Here is an 18,448-nt window from a genome sequence, read left to right as displayed (position 1 = left end):
TGTGTCTTGCATAACAATAGCCTATATGCAATGGTTTGTTTTTGGGTAGGCCTAAATGGAGAGAGTCAGACTCTTGATTGCTGAAGAGCCCTTCCTGGACCTGTATTGTATTCTTGTATTTATGTAGGTTTGTAAGCTATGTAACCATTAACCAGATCTGCAAATCAAAACAAATTCCAATTTATTGCACAAATTTCTTTCTCAATACAATTATAAGTGACTATTCTAAGAGTTTCATGTCTGCTTTCCATAACTGAAGTCAATTTAACAATTTCCTGGTAGACAATCCTGGTTGTTAGGTGCTTAATTTATGAAAGTGCAAATCCAGCATTCAACAATTTAAATCTATAGTTTGCAATTTTGTTCTTTGGAGTTGAGGTTTGACTTCGAACATGTGATCTGTTTCCGGTCAGAATCTGTTACCTAAAACAAGTTCTGCTTAGATTTATCTTATCCATTTCTCTTTAGCGCTATAACTGTTACAAGCATCATTGGACTGATACTAGAAAGTCAGTGGTCCTTGAAGTCACACCTGGTGGGATAGATCAGATTGATCCTACAACTAATCGCATTCTCTGTTCATATGACTACAAAAACATTGAAGGCTTTGCGGAACTGTCTGATTATCAGGGAGGATTTTGTATAATTCATGGAGGATTTAGTCGATTGGTAAGTATTTCCTTTTAATTTGATTTTCAATAGGGTGTTTTTCCTTGAATCTGCCTATTATATTTTTGGAGAAATGATTAATGTTGAAGCATAATTTTCAGGAAACTTAATGTAGGAAATGTAAACTTGACACGTCCAGTATGTTGATAATTAGAATGAGAATCTCCTGTTTGTTAAATTTTCAAACTGATTTCTACTGCAATCTCAAATCATCCCCCCCGTCGCCTGAGTTAATTCTATCCTCTCTTCACCTGTGAATTCCTTTTAAATGTGCTTGCAGTATCAGCCACCCTTTGTTTTTTAAATTTTGCCATCTCTTGTAACCTCTCCACATCCAATATCAAATCAGGCCATATCTAATCATTTTCTTATATCCTCTTTCACCTTCCAGTCCCACTCCCTCCAGTGTCTCACCCAGAAAGTATTCTTTTCCCAGAGTTATGTTCACATTCTCAGTTTTTGTTCTAGTCACCAATAAACTCAATCACCTAATGGTGCTTCCACCTTTTGCCTTTGACCTCTTTTTTTTAAAAAATATATTTTAATTTCACCTGTCCTGGTTGTACCACCTGATACTACTGTCTCCATGCCTTGGAATCTAATTGATAGCGGACAATTGGTTTTTGCCATTCTTTGTCAGATTTGGCTGGGCCATATAAAGATCTCCATTTTTTTTTGTAGAACTGCTCGCTACTCTAGATAATCTTGAAATTCAGTTATCATCCCTGCCTTTTCTTCCACACTAACTACTGCCATCCCCTTCCGTATATTGCCACACCAAGTGCAAATAGCTTGTGAACTTAATGATTGTGATTGTCCCTTCAACTGCCTGTGCTGCCTTTCTCCCTTTACTTGCTACCTAGTTCATCAAACCAATGTTCCCCAAGCAATATTGCCCTGCTTCTGAATTATTGCATTTCTCTAATATTCTCGCATCTCCCCTTGTGCCTTGGGTTTAGTTTGTCCATGAACTCCGTGATGTTGAGGAGCCGTTGTTGGATTGGGGAGGGCAAAGTTTAAAAATTCTCTCAACACCAACTTATAGTCTGACAGGTTTATTTGGAGGTACAAGCTTTCAGAGCACAGCTCCTTCAGGTAGCTAGTGGGGCAAGATTATCGGATGCAGGATTTATAGTAAAAGATCAAAGTGTCATACAACTGATGCAGTGTTTGATAAAACCTAGATTGCTGGTAAGTCTTTAATTGGAATGGGGATGTAAGTTTTGATTTTCCAATATGTAAATCCTCTAACTACTTTCGAGTCTCGGTCCTGAGATAACTTGAGGTTTTATCAATTTTTTTTTTTAAAACTGGCACCTCCGCTCAGAGGTTGCATTAAAGGTGTGAGGTTAGAGTCTGTCTGTATCCCAACCTTGAGTCAGACTGGTTCTATTTCCAAAGCAGAAATTTATAAAATATTGCATGGATAGACTGCCGATAGATTGTGTGCTTTTTGAACAAAATAGAACATATTTGCAAATGTAAGTTCACCCCGTAGAGGTGTGTGTGTGTGTGTTTATAGCTACCTGACGAATAAACAGTGCTTGTACTTTCAACTACACCTGTTGGACTATAACCTGGTGTTGTCATGTATAACTATAATGTCCATGGAATTTGGGGCAGCGTGGTGGCTCAGTGGTCAGCACTACTGTCCCTCAATGCCAGTGACCTGGTTTGATTCCAGTTTTCGGTGATGGATGGAGTTTGCACATGCTCCCCATGTCTGAGTGGGTTTCATCTGGTTGCTGCAGTTTCTTCCCACAGTCCAAAGATGTGCAGGGTAGACGGATTCACTGTGCAATGTTCAGGGATAGGGTAAGGGCCTCAAATTTAAAACGCACATCCCTGAATGGTCTTGACCACCCCTGCGTTTTGTAACTTCAAACCCTGGAATCCTTCACTTTTGTCTTTTTTTTCTAATTGCATTTACTTTGCCATTGGTGGCTGAGGCTTTAGCTTTCTAGGCTGAAAATAGAGTTCCCTCCCTAAATTTAACAGGCTCTGTATTTTCTTATGCTTTTTTTTTAAAACGTAGCCCTTTAGAGCATCCCTTTGACCAAACCATTTGATTACCATTCCTTTCTTAACTTTATAGTTTGATGTCAAATCTAATCTAAACACTTAGGAAGCGTCTTGGGATGTTATTGTCAATTTAAGGGGGTAGCAATTTTAAAGTTGCATCCCTTGCACGAGTGCTGAGATTGCATTTGCAGTACAGTTGATTCCTTCTTAGTTGGTCTTTCCTTTTTGAAATTCCAGCATCTCTTTGCATCTGAACAAAAAGACGACATCATCAAAAGTGCAATTGATCATGCAGGCAACTTTATTGGTATCTCACTGCGCATCCGGAAAGAAACATTTGAGTTTGATTTTTATCAGAATCACCGCTTTGGCAAATATAGCAATGACGAATCTATTACATCACTAGCTGAATTCGTTGTGCAAAAAATTGCAAGTAGGCATCAGGTGAGTTACTTTAAAGGTGTCCGGTTGAGGGGTGGTTACTAAGTATTAAGGTTTTGAAAAGTTGATTTGTAACTGCCAAAGAAATGTCCTCAACTTGGGTAGTTGGATTTAATAATAATTTTGCACACATGGGAAATGTTATTGTTTAATTTCTGTCTAAACTTTTTCCAGGATCCAGTAAAGCGAGTATTAGCACTTACAGAAACTTGTTTAGTGGAGCGTGATCCAGCCACATACAATATTGTAACCCTCAAGCCTTTGGGAGAGGTTTGTATCATTTTTGATTTGTGTTAATTGATCTCTTTCCCTTTTTTAAGGTTGTTGAACAGGGAAATTACTCGAGTGCATGTCTTTTTCCAGCTAGGAGGTGATAAAATGTAATGCATCTCACTGTTTAATTTTTGTGAGCTGGTATAGGAATTTCAGAGAGAAGTCTGGTATTATTACACACCCAATCTGCCCTGCTTAATTGCAATCAAACCCAAGCCATTTCACTTGCTTTAGCTGATCTGTTCACAGCTCTCTAATTGAAACCAACTGGCAATCATTGTGCAGATGAAATAAATGAAGCTTGATATTCAAATGATTGATAGGCAAGATTAAAAAAAAATGTTATTTTTAATGGTCTCTTGGAGTTTTTAATATTTCCATGGAATGTGAGCATTGTCGAGAAAGCCAGCATTTGTTGTTCATCACTAATTGACCATGAGAAATTGGTGGTGAGCCCTTGGCCATGACCAACCACAATCTGAGAGAGTTAGGTACATCTCTGGCCCTGAGAGAGAAGGGATTTCCTAATTTTGATCCTGGGGGCTTTGATGAAAATGATTTTTTCTTTGAAAAGTCTGCATAGTGTGTGACTTGGAGGGGAACCTATGGGTTGTGTTCAGTATTTTCTGCTCTTGTCCTTTTTAGATGGTCCAAAAAGTGTTTGGAATATGCTGTCAAGAGTCGTGTTGAGGATCTGCTGTGGGTTTTTAAAATGGAACTTGCATTGCTGCCACTGTTTCTTTTATGGAAGAGGGAATGAAAGCTGGTAATAATGGATGGGATGCCATTCAAGTGGGATGCTTTGCCTGGATGGTGTCAACAACCAACTTGTCCCCTTCCAGCAACTGTACAATTTAATAAAATTGTTCCAAATCTGATTGTAACTTCCAACCAAGCATTTATCTAGTTCCCCTTAAAAATTCAAATACTCTGTTTCCACTATCTTTTGACAATGTTCCAAATGAATTACAATCCTCAAAACTTTGCATTATTTGTCTTAACTTGGAGACCTCATATTTTTGAGCAGTGACCCCATTCTACAGGGGAAGAGGAAGATTCATCCATGCAACCTGTCAAACTCCCTTAGACCTTGTGTACCAATCAAGCCACCTGCAGTGGATACAAGCCTAGCTTATTCAACTATTCCTTGAGGACAACCTACCCATTCCATGTATTAGTCTAGTCCATTCTCTCTTTGCTTCCAATGAGTTTATATCCTTCCTTCAATAAGGTGACCAATGCTATATATTTACTCTAGATATGGTCTCACCAGTCAACTGTAACTGAAGTAAACTTCTTTGCATTCAGTTCCCTTCACAATAAGCAATAACATGCTACTAACTTTCTGAATTATTTGCTATATATGCAGACTAACTTTTTTTTTATTCCATCTCTGACCATTTAGCTAATGTTTATCTCTTTGCTAAAGTGGAAAATTTCACATTTTCCTTCATTAAACTCCTTTTGCCAGAACTTTGCCCACTCAAACTATCCATCCAAGTAGTTTGGTGCAGAATTTGATTATTGCATTTTGTTGAAGCCTGTGTTCTAACAGATCCATATATAGTTTTAAATTTGACTTTATATTTCTATTTTAGCTTCAGAAGGGAAAGACTTGGTTTTGAGTTCCAAAACTGGTGTTGCTGTAATTAATATTGATGTATAATGAGGCAGACTGGGGTAGCGATGATAATGTGATGGAATTCACCTTTGTAATTTGAGAGGGAGAGGCTTGAATCATGTGTAACAGTATTGCAGTCATGTCAAGGTAACTAAGACATGAGGGAGGAGCTGGTCAGAGTTGATTGGAAGGGGAGCCTGGTGGGAAAGACAGTGAACCAGAAATGGCAAGAGTTTCTGGAGATAGTTTGGGAGGCACAGTAGAAAGAAGGTACATATTAAGAGGATGAGGCAACCAGGGCTGACGAGGGAAGTCAGGGACAGCATAAAATAAAAAAAGTACATGATGTGGTGAAGATTAGTGGGAAGCCAGATGATTGGGGTGATTTATTTTTCAAAAAGCAACAGATGATAACTAACAAAGCAGTAAGCGGGAAGATGATGAAATATGAGAGTAAGCTAGCTTGTAATGGAAGATTGCAAGAGGTTTTCTTTATGTCTAAATGGTAAAAGTGAGCATTGGACTGTTGGAAAATGAAGTTGGAGAAGTAGTAATAAGGAACAAAGAAATGGCGGAGGAACTGAATTGATACTTTGCATCAGTTTTCAGCGGAAGATACCAGCAGCATATCAGAACCTAGAGTCAGGGTCAGAGATGAGTGTAGAGGCCATCACTAAGGAGAAGCTGCTGGAGAAGCTCAAAGGTCTGAAGGCGGCGAAGTCGCCCAAATCAGATTGACTACACCCCAGAGTTCTGAAGGAGATAGAGGAACTTGGTAAGATATCTTTCAGGAATCACTGGAGCTAGGGAAGGTCCCAGAAGACTGGAAAATGGCTAATGTTAACACCCCTTTTTAAGAAGGGAGGGAGGCAGAAGGCAGGAAACTAAGTGTTTAGCCTGTCCTCCATCATTGGTAAGATTTTAGAGTACATTTAAGGGTGAGATTGTACAATACTTGGTTGTGCAAATTCAGCTGAGTCAGTATGGCTTCATCGTTGGGAGGTTATGCCTAACAATCTTAGAATTCTTTTAAAGTGGTTATGAGTCAGTTAGATTGAGAGCCAGTGGATGTGATCCATTTGGATTTACAGAAGGTATTTGATAAGTTCCTGTAAGAGGAGGCTGTTAAATAAGACAAGAGCCCATGGTGTTGGGGGCAAGTTGCAGGCAAATAGCAGATTGGCTGACTGGCAGAAAGTAGAGTGGGGATAAAAGGGTCTTTTTCAGATGGAAGCTGACTACTGGTGGAGTTCTGCAGAGATCTGTGTTGGGACCTCAGTTATGCACGTAGTACATTAACAATCTGAATGAAGTAACTGTGAGGGCATTGTTGCCAAGTTTGCAAATGATGCAAAAATAGGTGGTCGGACAGGTAGTTTTGATGGAGTGGGGAGGCTGCAGAATGACCTAGACATGGGAGAGTGGGCAAAGATGTGGCAGATGGAATACAATGTGGAAAATGTGAAGATATGCAACTTGGAAGGAGGAATAGAAGTGCAGATTATTTTTGAAATGTGGAAAGGCGTTGCAAATTTGAAACTCAAAACGACTTGAGTCCTAGTTCAGGATTCTCAAGGTTAACATGCAGGTTCATTTTGGCAATTAGGAAGACAAATGCATTAATTTTAAAAGTAGAGTATGGGGTGCTTAAAAGTACTGCAGGTCAGGCAGCACCTGAGGAGCAGGAGAATCAACGTTTCAGACCAAAGCCCTTCATTAGGAATTCCTGATGAAGGGCTTTTGCCTGAAACATTGATTTTCCTGCTTGGATGCTGCTTGATTTACTGTGCTTTTCTAGCACCACACTCAACTCTGACCTCCAGCATCTGCAGTCCTCATTTTCTCTATTCATTTTAGGAGTGCTAGAGTACAAGAGCAGAGATGTACTGCTGAGGCTGTATCTGGCTCTGGTCAGACTGCGTTTGGAATATTGAGCAGTTTTGGGCCCCATATCTATGGAAGGGTGTCCAGAGGAGGTTTACTAGAATGATCCTTGGATGAAGGACTGGCCATATGAGCAATTGAGGGCCCTGGGTCTGTAGTCAAGAGCTTTTAGGAGAATGAGTGGGTGATCTGATTGAAATAGTCAGAATACTGAGGCTTGGGTAAAGTGAACATTGAGAAGATGCTTCCACTGGTAGGAGAGACCAGGACCTGAAGCACCACCTCAATGTCAGGATGACCTTTTTTAGAACTGAGATGAGGAATTTCTCCAGCCAGAGGGTGAATCTGTGGCACTTACTGCCACAGAAGGCTGCAGATGCCAAGTCATTGACTGTACTTAAGACAGTGAGAAGTTCTTGATGGGGAAAAGGCAGGAGAATGGGGTTGAGAAACTGTCATTTATGATTGAATGATGGAGCAAACTTGATTGGCTGAATAGCTCAATTCTGCTGCTATAACTTATGATCTTATTGGGACATTTTGAAACACTTATGCGTATTTGAGCCTTTTATTAGTTGCTTGTGGTGAATGTTCATGGTTTAAAAACCAAAGGTTAGAACAAAGGGAAATAGAAAATTCTACTCTTGCCAAGGTTTCCTATAACAGACAGAATCAGTTTCCTATTTTGAATTGGAACAAAATTCAGTTCATCTTCAGTTTTTGTAAGCTGGGACTTGCAACTGGTGAGTCAGCCACGTTGTCTCTTATAAACCAGTGGAAACATCTGGAGAAAGGTTACTGAAAAGCAAAAATCTGATCAGCATCTGAATCATAAGGTTCATCTCATCAGAGAGCCACTGAACTGGTTCAAAATTTTCCTCTGCTGTTTTTCTTTGTCTGACTGTGTAAAAGGGGATGTTTATAAGAGTATTAAATCTTGTAGTGTTATAAACTGATGGCTTACAACTCTTTCCCTGTGGTTGGAGTCTAATTACTTGTAATAATTCTGAAATACAGAATTCTGCTCCTTGCTTTCCATTGATGTGGTCCTCAAAATCAGGTAAATTAGAGAAACGTGTAAACTTATTTTAAAATCTTTTAACTTTGTGACAATCCCAGCTTTAGTGGGGCTTGATTTCCACCGCACTAACCCAGGAAGGAGGATTTTGCATGGTTAACAAGACTAGGTGTGCTGTTGTTTCCAGTATGTGGACTGTTTCATCCCTTATTGATCGTTTATGGCAGAGTGATATGTTTGAGTGGCTCACTTGTCTATTTCAGAAGGTAGTTAAGAGTCAATTGCTTTGTTCTGCAACTGGAGTCACATGTAGGCCACACTTGCTAAGCATGACTGAGTCCTTCCCCTAAAGGATGTTAGGTGGCTTTTTATGACTATCAACAATAGTCTTCTGACCACTAATATGGAGACCAGCTTTTAATTTCAGATTATTGAATTCAGATTCCAACAGTTCTGATTCCATGTCCTCAACATTTGTCTGGGCCTTTGGATTACTAGTCCAATGACATTATCACTTGACAATTGATTTAAGCACGAATTGGAAACTTTGTTTTTAAAAAGTATTGACAATGATGTTTCAAATGCATTACCTTTTTGAAGTAACATGTTAGCGAGTTTTGAGAGGATTTGTAGCTGAGGTTGATGTTCCGGATGTAGATTTGTTCGCTGAGCTGGAAAGTTCGATTTCAGACATTTTGTCACCATACGTGGTAGCATCTTCAGTGAGTCTCTGAATGAAATATTGGTATAGCCCACTTTCTGTTTATATATAGAAAGCAGGCTATACCACCAGTGCTGCATCTGGGGACTCATTGAAGATGTTGGGTGAAAGTGAGGACTGCAGATGCTGGAGATCAGAGACAAGATTAGTGTGTTGCTGGAAAAGCACAGCAGGTCAGGCAGCATCCGAAGAATAGGAAAATTGATGTTTCGGGCAGAAACCTGATGACGGACTCCTGCCGGAAATATCGATTTTTCTGCAGCGATGCTGCCTGACCTGCTGTGCTTTTCCAGCAACACACTCTAATCTTGTCACTGAAGATACCTTGTATGGTGACAAAATGTCTGAAAACAAACTTTCCAGATGAGCGAGCAAACCTACATCCAAGTAACAGGTCAGTCTTAAGCAATTAGATACCTTAACCCTTTTTTAGCTCTCAAATCTCCAACTTGAACATGAAGAAAATTCAATCTATTACTTAGATGAATTTACATTACACTCTTGCATTGCAAATGTATCAAAATCTGGCCTTCAGCTTAATTTGAAAGATTCTCTATAGTGGTATCCATCTTTAATTGGAATTATCTTGTCTATGGTTTATAGATTTTTGTTTGCATTTTAAAAAAAACCCATTTCTGATGTTTGCTGATTTGTTTCCCTGTGTTAGTGAAACTTTGAGTCTGTTGAGCTCTGGTAATGTTTTCTTCCCCTGCAGATATTTGCTCTAGTGCTTGATTCTGACAATCCTCAACGGTTTACTATTGAATACATCAAAGGGCAGGTTTACAAGTACTCATCCACTGAAAGGTACGAGGTTCTCTCTATCCTAATGTATTTGCTTTACGTTGGGTGCAAAGAGGAGCATGTCTGGTTTTCAATTCCTGAAGAAATTTGCACAATGTTGATGTGATTCATTTTCTGAATGTTTTAACTTGTAAACTGAACTCCATGGAATTGTAGTCCTCTGCACCAACACAGTTCTAAGTTTTCAGCTCTTGAGGCAAAATGTCTTGCATGTAAATATGGACTTTAGTTTTCCGAAACACGCTCATTCGCAGTGACAAGGCAGAAACTGAGAGGCTGTGTGACCCATCATGTCTGTGCTCTTGCTGAAAGTGCTATCAGTTATTTGTGCCTTCTGCTGTTTCTCCATAACCCTGGAAATTGCCTTTTTACAGTAGTGCTTTGACTTTTTTTGGTGGTTGCTATTGAATCTGCAAGAAGTTGCAAAGGATCATTGATCACTTGAGTTGGCAAAATTAATAGATGGAGTCCAGTGTGTGGACCTGTACAATAATCTATTTCTGACATAGAATAGCTCAGTTGTGGATCAGCAGAGTTTGGGATTTCAACTGTAAAAATCACTTAAACTAGAAGGGAAGTCTAAAATAATAAAGTTAATAGAAAGTTGACTTTTATTTCAAGGAGATAGGAATCTGTTATGTAATGTCAGACAAGTTCTCGTTACATCTCTTTTGTTTTTAAGAGTATCACATTTGGGTCTGGACACCGAACCTTAATGATGCACGATAAATCCTGTGTATCTGTCAAACCACAAATTTGCCTATCTGTGCCAAAATTAAGTAACAAAATTCAACATCCCCAGACAAAAATCACATATTGGCTATTTTTAACAAGCGCTGTACTTAAAAATTTTATCACTCATGATGGTTCTCAGGGAAGGGGGTACAGGACAAATTACCAGAATGAAGTTGGTGTTAAATAGTTACGATAAGTTGCATAATCTAGACTTGTATTCCTGATTTGAGGAGTGATCTAATGAGATATTTTAAAATAATCCAAATGATTTGGGGTAGATAGAAATAATTTTCTTGTGTGTAGGAGGTGTAATCTAGAAGACCCCTGAAATTAGACCTAGACCGTTTAGTAATCTGATCCGGTAGCCCTCCTTCATACAAAAGGTATTGAAATTCTGGAACACTCTTAAAACTCAGTACAATTAAAAATGTCAAAACTGACAGATTTATTTTTCACAAAGGTGGTGAAAGTTGCAAAACAAATGCAGATAGAAGGAATTAAGATATAGGTCAGCTATCACTGATCGGTAGAAAAGGCTGAACTGCTGTTTGGCCTACTTCAGTTCCTGTGTACTTTCAGGAAGTGCATTCCAGGTCAAACTTCTCATCCTGTCCCCATGTCACCAGCCAACCAAAAACAATACTGCCTATTATTTTCAATCTGTACCTTCTGTTGTTGACCTTGCTACCAGAGGAAAGCTTCTCATTATCTAGTTTGTTTAAAGAAAAAAACTCAATGTAATAGATTTTAAGTTTGACTTACATTTCCTCCTTGACCTTTTTCCAAGTTGAATCTTCCAATTTCTCTGATCTTCACACTTGTAAAATGCTTTATCCCTGATGCTGTTTGGTAAATGTAGTCTTCCTACCTCGTGCTGAGAATTGTGGTCAGCACTCTAGTTTAACCATTGATTTATAAATATGTGCCAAATCTTTTGGTTTTGCACTCTGAAACTATTCAGGGTTTGTAAATAGAGGCACAAGCTGCCTTTTACTTACTCAGTCTGCTGACTTTATGGGTTTGTGTGTATGAATTCTCAGGTTCTCTGTCTTCCTACACTCCTAAAATTGTACCACTTAAACTGTGTCCTTATTTCTTCCTTCCTCTGCTGAATTTCTTCTGCCAGCTGTTTGCTTTTCTGTAGTCTTTGCTAATTTCTGACTAGTTTCTACATTTTGCAAACTAGTTATAGAGCAAGTTTTCAAAGCCCAGTTCATTGTGTCAAAGAGCAGATATTTTTCAAGTTAAATATAGCTGCTTGTACATACTTCTCCCTGTAGTTTCCAAGTTTGTTACAGTGCAGCACTATTTTTTGCATGACAGCACATTTGGGGCTATAAAATGTTTGCCCCAATCTGATTTAGCTTCCCCAGTCTTCCTTGTATGTTACAGCTGCACCATCTTCTCATTCTGAAGTGGAAGCAGATTTTTCAAGTAAAGTTGTCTTTTTTTAACTGACTTGATTGGCAAATCATTAAAGGTACACTACCTGTCTTAATCATTTGTGCACTGGAGGCAATTTTATTAGTGAAAAATGAATTCTAGAGAAATGGTTATGGGGAAAAGGTAAAAATGTTCAGGTTCCTCATGCCATTTTAAGGTGAAGACCTACATTGGGGAGAAAAAGTTTAGGTCTTCAGTTATCAGATTAATACGATGCTTAAAAGGTTGGAATAATCATTGTGGACTTACCAGGTCAACTTTTAACTTCGTAGCATCATGTAAGATCAATACCTAGGCTTGTGTTACTGGCATGTTTATGCATGATTTATTCAACATTAAAATCCATGTTATTTATCATGGCTTTTTCTATATAAAGAACATAGTATAAGTCCTGAGCAATTATCCAATAATATACAGAACAACCTCAGTTATCTGAGCGTCAGTTATCCGAATTTCAGATTATCCGAGCAAGATCAAGGTCCCGTAAAAGTGTTATCTGTTATCCCAACAATCAATCAGTTATCTAAACACCATATTCTCCATCTGTCTCGTTCAGATAATCAACATTGTTCTGTAAATCTTCCATGTCAATGTTATAGGAGGAGTGTAATTTCTTAAATTGCAAGTCAAAAAAGGCTTAGATAAGAAAATGTATTCCTTTTGTCTTTTGAGGAATGATTTCCAGACTTCGGAGATGCAAAAAAAACTCTTGCTTCACTTGTTCTGTCTCTCATGCTTGTTCTCCCGCTCATCCTACCCCCCCCCCCCCCCCCCCCCAGCCGTCAGCCTTTTAAAACCAAAAGCTGCAGCAACTTACTGATTTTGCTGACATGTTTCCTTCCACAAGTGATAAGTTGGATTTTGTAAATTTTAAATTACCAACCAAAGGACTTTGATCTTTGAGTTGAATTTTTTTTAAAAAGCTAAACTGTCATTAGGAAATGGTATGGACTATGTGTGGAGCTGGATGAAGTTAATTATAAGATTGATTGAAGATCATTGTACGAAACTAAGGAATTGACACTTTGGGTTGGACTGAGACTGAAACACCAGAATGGTTTAAAAGTTTCATTATTGACATCAATTCACTTAAATATCCCAGATACAGAAGCTACTTTACCTTATCTCTGGAGTGTAATTCTATTAGCTCAATATATTGGTCAGTGTCTGGCAATAAGGAAACAAGTTTTCATCATCAATCCACTGGTTTGCTCAGAATCGTTGTAACCCATGCATTCAGCTTTTTCAAACTCCTGAAGCCTGATGGTTGATCGGCCTATTAATAATGACGCTTTCTTTCAATTGCCTTCTCATGGTTTCAGTTAGCAGTTAGTGTTGTGTTGTTAATGTTGTTAGCTTGTTGCTTGTAGACAGTGACCTCTGAAAATGCAGCATTTATCTGTTTGCAGTAATAGGAGCCATGCTGCTGTTTGAACTTAATCAAATTTAATAATTTCCTTTTGCTCCTCTCGCACTGTTTCCCAGTGTTGCTTAGTGGATTGTTAATCTCAAGTTAGCCTGTTTGCAGTTTCATTGCATATGGGTTGTCATTCATCTGTTCATACTTTAATCAGATTTGTTTTTTTTTAAACCAAGTATTTAAATTTAATCTGCTAACCCAAGGGTTTCAATTTAATTTCTTCTGTCAGTTTTCTGATGAATTTCACCTCCATTAGTTCCTGTTTCACAGGAAACACTGTTTCAAGGTGCCTTCAAAAATCCCCATTCATAGAATGCAAAATCCTTTGGTACTCATGATATGATTTATTCATTGCTCACCTTACATAAATTAGAGGTTTATATATCCTAATGGTTTGAAACCATAGTAATGTTCAGGACGAGATGAGACTGTTGCTGTTTGGTTGACTGCTTTTTTGAGACTCTAGGTTGACCTCTATTAAGGACTATTAAGGAACTTGGTAAAATGTAAATAAGGAATTTGAATAACTGTGATAGGCATACATTTTTATAACTAAAATTTTGTCTCCAATGCATCAATACTGAACAACTTTATCTTCCTTTCCTTTACTTAGAGACTCCTTAATGGCTAGCTTGCTAGATGGGGTGAGAGCTTCTGGGAATAGAGATGTGTGTGTCCGAATGATACCGACCCAGAAAGGGCAGAGATGGGGGCTGCTAAGTATGCCAGTTGATGAAGAAGTAGAAAGTCTACATCTTCGGTTTCTAAATGCTCCTCCAAGTAAGTGCATTTGATTTATCAAACCAGCAAGATTGTTCTTGGTGCATCTTTGCTGGTAACATCCATTGCTGCTATTGCGTTGTAGTTTTACTGCACTTCAGTTTTAGCTTTGTGCAGTGAGTTATAGTTGTCCCATACTATGCACTAACACATGCGTAAACATTTTAATGTTTTTCTTTGAATGCACTTTAGAGTTTTGCACCATGAAGTTGTATTTTGGCTTTTGAGATGTTTGCACACTTGGCTTTGAAACGTCTGTCAGTCACTTCACAAACTCTCAGCACGAACAGTTATTAAAATATACTTTTAGTTTTAAAGATAACTTTGCAATTCATGCAGTAAGCATTTTGGAGAATTATTCAGTTATTGTACTCAAGTTTCTTTAATGTTGCATTTCAGATGGCAGTTTTTCAGATGCGGTGTTTAGGTTTAATGCAAACATCTCATACAGTGGCGTTCTGCATGCAGTGACTCAAGACGTAAGAGCAATTTTCCTTAAGTCTTGTGAGTCTTTCAAATGTTTTGCATGGCGTGGTAACTTTAAAGACAATTGCCTATTTTCTGCAGGGCCTTTTTTCTGAGAACAAAGAGAAACTCATTAATAATGCGATCACAGCATTACTGTCTCAAGAAGGTGATCAAACTGCTAATAATGCAGAACTGGAGAGCCAGTTTCAGGCTGTGAGACGGCTGGTTGCCTCGAAGGCTGGTTTTCAAGCGTTTACAAAACTTCCTAAGTAAGTAATCCACTTATTATGTCATAAGGTCTTCTGGCTTGCAGGTGACCAGGAACTGGGAAGCTCACCAGTTTTAAAAGTTGTCTTGAAGGTTTTCTGTATGCAACATATACAGATTTTGTCTGTGTAACCAAAACCGTAAAATAGCCATAAATCTGCTATGGTGAATGAGTCAATAGTTATAGGTACTGAATGGCTTAGGTCAGGTACAGAGTGGGTGTGACACATCTGTAAATCCTGAACATGAATTTGGTTGGCATGTTTGCAAGTGTAGATGGCTGTCGATACTACAGAAATGTAATAAGTATTTCACTGCTCTTATTCTCTGCAATGACTCAAATTTGTTTTTCTTTCTGTTCGTGCATGTTATCAATACCTGTGACTGGAGGTCCAGTTCCTTTTTTTAGTCTTGTGCTGCTTCTAGATTATTTCACTTGTTACGCATTGCCATGTCCCTTTTCTGTCAATGAATGAAGGCTTAATACAAACAGACCCAGCTTTTAACTGGCTCTATTTGACCAGTGTGACAATGTATAATGTTTTTATAAGGAACTCGTGCAGCAGAAGCCTACATGATTGACAGAGGTGTTGTCATGACTGTAAGGTGGAGATGAGGGGAAAACTCAATGTGAAGTCAACCTAGTAAAGTCAATAGGCGACTTGTATATAATATATTGTTCAGTTTGGTTATTGTTGAGAGAACATACTATTTCAGGAAGCTTCACAATAACATTATGACTAAGAGCTAAGGTCTTGCAGCCACCACTATAAAAATTAGTGCAGTCTTAGTGCTAATGCATTATGATGCAGTTTGTGATTAGTGATGAAGCAAGGGCACTTACTTTATCTTCCCCTCAACTTCTGAGTCTAATGATCTCTATGGCAAGAACTTTGAGCAGTTAATGTGCAGTTGATAAATTTCAATACATTTTCAGCTGATTTATGCTGGCAGTATTGTTTGGTTTGCAGATATTTTGAGCCATGGTGTTTCCTGTAGTTTTTGTCACTGTTTGTAACGTGTGACTTTTCCCCCTCTTTTTAACATTCAGATTTCGAGAGAGGCTTGGTGTGAAAACAGTAAAGGCTTTAAAAAGAAACCATGATGGTGTTACGCATGCTGCCATTGACATGATGTGTGCTCTGATGTGTGTAAGTGTCGTGTAATGTTAAATTTTATTCTGATCCCCTCTAACCCAACGATACTTGCAAAATAATCAAAATGTTAAGTAAAATTGGTCTCTAATTTCTGTGCAAATAGTGGTTGAATAACTCTACCATTTTCCCAATATATTACAGTTTGAGCAGTCATAGAAACTTACAGTAGAGAAAGTGGCTGTTCAGCCTAACTGGCCTGTGCTGGCCCTTTGAAAGAGCTATTCTATTAGTACTGCTTCTTGCTTTCCCAGAAAACTCCAACTTTTAAAGGATTTATTCAGTTTCCTTGCTTCTCCCACCCTGTTGGGTAGAATGTTTCTAGATCATAAGTTGCTGTGTGTATATTTTTAAAATAAGTCTTCCCGAGGCAGCTTTTTGCTGTTAAGTTTGGATCTGATTAGATTTTAGATTGGATTCCCCACAGTGTGGAAATAGGCCCTTCGGCCCAGCAAGTCCAAAGAGTAACCCACCTAGACCCATTTCCCTTCGACTAATATACCTAACACTATGGGCAATTTAGCTTTTCCAGTTCACCTAACCTGCAAATCTTTGGATTATGGGAGGAACTGGAGCACCCGGAGGAAACCTACGCAGACATGGGAAGAATGTGCAAACTCCACACAGGCAGTCACCCGAGGCTGGAATCGAACCTGGTTTCCTAGCGCTGTGAGACAGCAGTGCTAACCACTGAGCCACCGTGCCATTCTGTGTGCTCTGTATTGACCTCATTGCCAGAGAGAGAGTGTTTCTTCCTGTCTATCTGCTGTAACAAAACACTGAATACCTCTGTTGTTTTAAAATAAAGTTTGAGTAATCGCAGCTTCTCTTGTTTCTTTATACGTCTGGAATTCTTCATCTCTGCAACTGGGAAGTAAATTGGGGATGGAAGGACGAAGATAGAGAATGGTGACAACTACTATAAAGTTCTAGATCTGTTTCAAATCTGTCAACTTTACCCCCTCTCCCATCTCTTGTTATCACCTTGTTCTGACATTTAAAATTTCTGCTACTTGCTCTTTGTTTCCCAATGTACTGAGGGGAAAGTCACCATCACAATTAAAGATAGAACAGCACTTATGTACCGTATTGCCTTCTATGAGGAAAATCTTGCAGAGTGTGTTGGATGGTATACCCCTTCCCCATACATCGATGAGGCAGCATCCAAGGAGCAGGAGGATTGGGTTTTTGGGCATTAGCCTTCATGTGTGTGGACTGGGGTAAAAGGGGCTGAGAGAGCAATAGGGGGTAGGTGGTGGGATGGTAGCTGGAAAGATGATTGGTATATGTGGGAGGTGATGGCGATAGGTCGGAGCAAGATGGACTTACCTGTCCATCGTTCTTTCCACCCAGCCGCTCCACCCTCCCCTCCGACCTTTCACTATCCCCCACAACCCCACCTGCATCTAACAATAGCCTTCCTAGCTATCTAGCCCCCAACCCCAACCCTCCAGTTTATCTCCTGACATTCCTGAAGGGCCTATGTCTGAAATGTTGACTCTCCTGTTCCTCTGAGCTGCCTCAGCTGCTGTGTTTTCCAGCACCATGCTTTTTGACTCTGATCTCTGGGATCTGCAGTCCTCACTTTCTCTTGGCTTGTGACAAGTAGATGCATTTAAGAAATTACTTTGAGGTGATTTAAATTGATATTTTGCAGAAAGACTGAAATCTCTGAACTTTATCTGGAAATTTTGTGTCTCTGCATTCATGAATGTGTACAGTTCTAATTGGTTTCTTTAGGAGATTCAAAACATATGGCCTCCCAATTTACTGTGTGTCCGTCCGTCCGTCCCATACCTTTAAAGAGTCTTAGAGTCATTGCTATCAGTGCCTAAATCTATTAATAGCGCATGTCTTGGGATAGTATAATGTTGAAGTTCATTAGTTTTATTTGAAATGTTAATGGCTTGTTTAATGTGGTTGAATTTAGCCTATGCATGATGACTATGATTTGAGACAAGAGCAGCTGAACAAAGCATCACTTCTCTCTTCAAAGAAGTTTTTAGAAAATTTACTTGATAAATTCAATGCCCATGTGGTAAGTCTGTTTTATATTATGTGGTGAAACTTCAGAAGTTTTGGTATTTATCTTGTTCCATTATGCTACCATGTTTTAGAACTACAAACAAATGTTGTATGCCATTAATAAAAAAAAAAAGTTGAACTGCAAAGGCTGTTCAGAATGCCAGAGAATTCCTAGAGGCCTGGCACTCCAACCACAACGCCACAAACACACAGATCTAGATACCATCTATCAACTCCTCAGAAAACGAACAGGAAATGACATCACCACAAACCCCAGGAACCCCATCCAGGACAAACATATAATTAGAAAGCAGGAGACAACAGCGTCACTTCACTTGGAGGTCGCCACTGATGATGTTACCTAGCCAGGTAACGAAACGTCTGGATATCAAACAGCTCAGCAAGCAAACCTACACCCTGAAGCTGTTCAGAATGCCATATCCAATATTCTCATTAATGCAAATTGTATAATAGTACACATTTAAGTTTTGGTGACCTTATGGATTCATGCTTTTGTTTGTTTACATGCAGAAACAAATCTTATTCTTTCTAATTCAATCGTGCATGGCCCAATGGATGACTGGATGAATAGATAGGAGTCCACAAACTGTCAGAACTCTTCTGTGGAGAAAATCCAGCCCCAGTATTCCCAAGTGATCAATAATGTGAAAGTTTAATTAAGCCACTGGTGGTTTTGCCCAGT

At 38.9% G+C, this 18,448-nt stretch overlaps 1 protein-coding gene across 6 annotated transcripts in view; it reads left to right on the top strand.

Annotated features, from left to right (window-relative positions):
* Window positions 1-18,448, top strand: part of LOC122564494 (dnaJ homolog subfamily C member 13) — a 150,592-nt gene that overhangs the window by 41,685 nt on the left and 90,459 nt on the right. For all 6 annotated transcript variants that reach the window (XM_043719456.1, XM_043719454.1, XM_043719455.1 and 3 more), the window contains exons 6-14: window positions 469-669; window positions 2,929-3,135; window positions 3,307-3,402; window positions 9,365-9,456; window positions 13,665-13,831; window positions 14,231-14,310; window positions 14,399-14,568; window positions 15,618-15,717; window positions 17,651-17,758. In XM_043719456.1, the coding sequence (XP_043575391.1) occupies window positions 469-669; window positions 2,929-3,135; window positions 3,307-3,402; window positions 9,365-9,456; window positions 13,665-13,831; window positions 14,231-14,310; window positions 14,399-14,568; window positions 15,618-15,717; window positions 17,651-17,758 (1,221 nt within the window). The remainder of the gene's footprint in view (window positions 1-468; window positions 670-2,928; window positions 3,136-3,306; window positions 3,403-9,364; window positions 9,457-13,664; window positions 13,832-14,230; window positions 14,311-14,398; window positions 14,569-15,617; window positions 15,718-17,650; window positions 17,759-18,448) is intronic.

The sequence above is a fragment of the Chiloscyllium plagiosum genome, chromosome 29, assembly GCF_004010195.1.
Source record: "Chiloscyllium plagiosum isolate BGI_BamShark_2017 chromosome 29, ASM401019v2, whole genome shotgun sequence".
Taxonomy (NCBI): Eukaryota; Metazoa; Chordata; class Chondrichthyes; order Orectolobiformes; family Hemiscylliidae; genus Chiloscyllium; species Chiloscyllium plagiosum.
The sequence above is the reverse complement of the archived record's forward strand: the minus strand, read 5'-3'. Positions and strand labels throughout refer to the sequence as shown.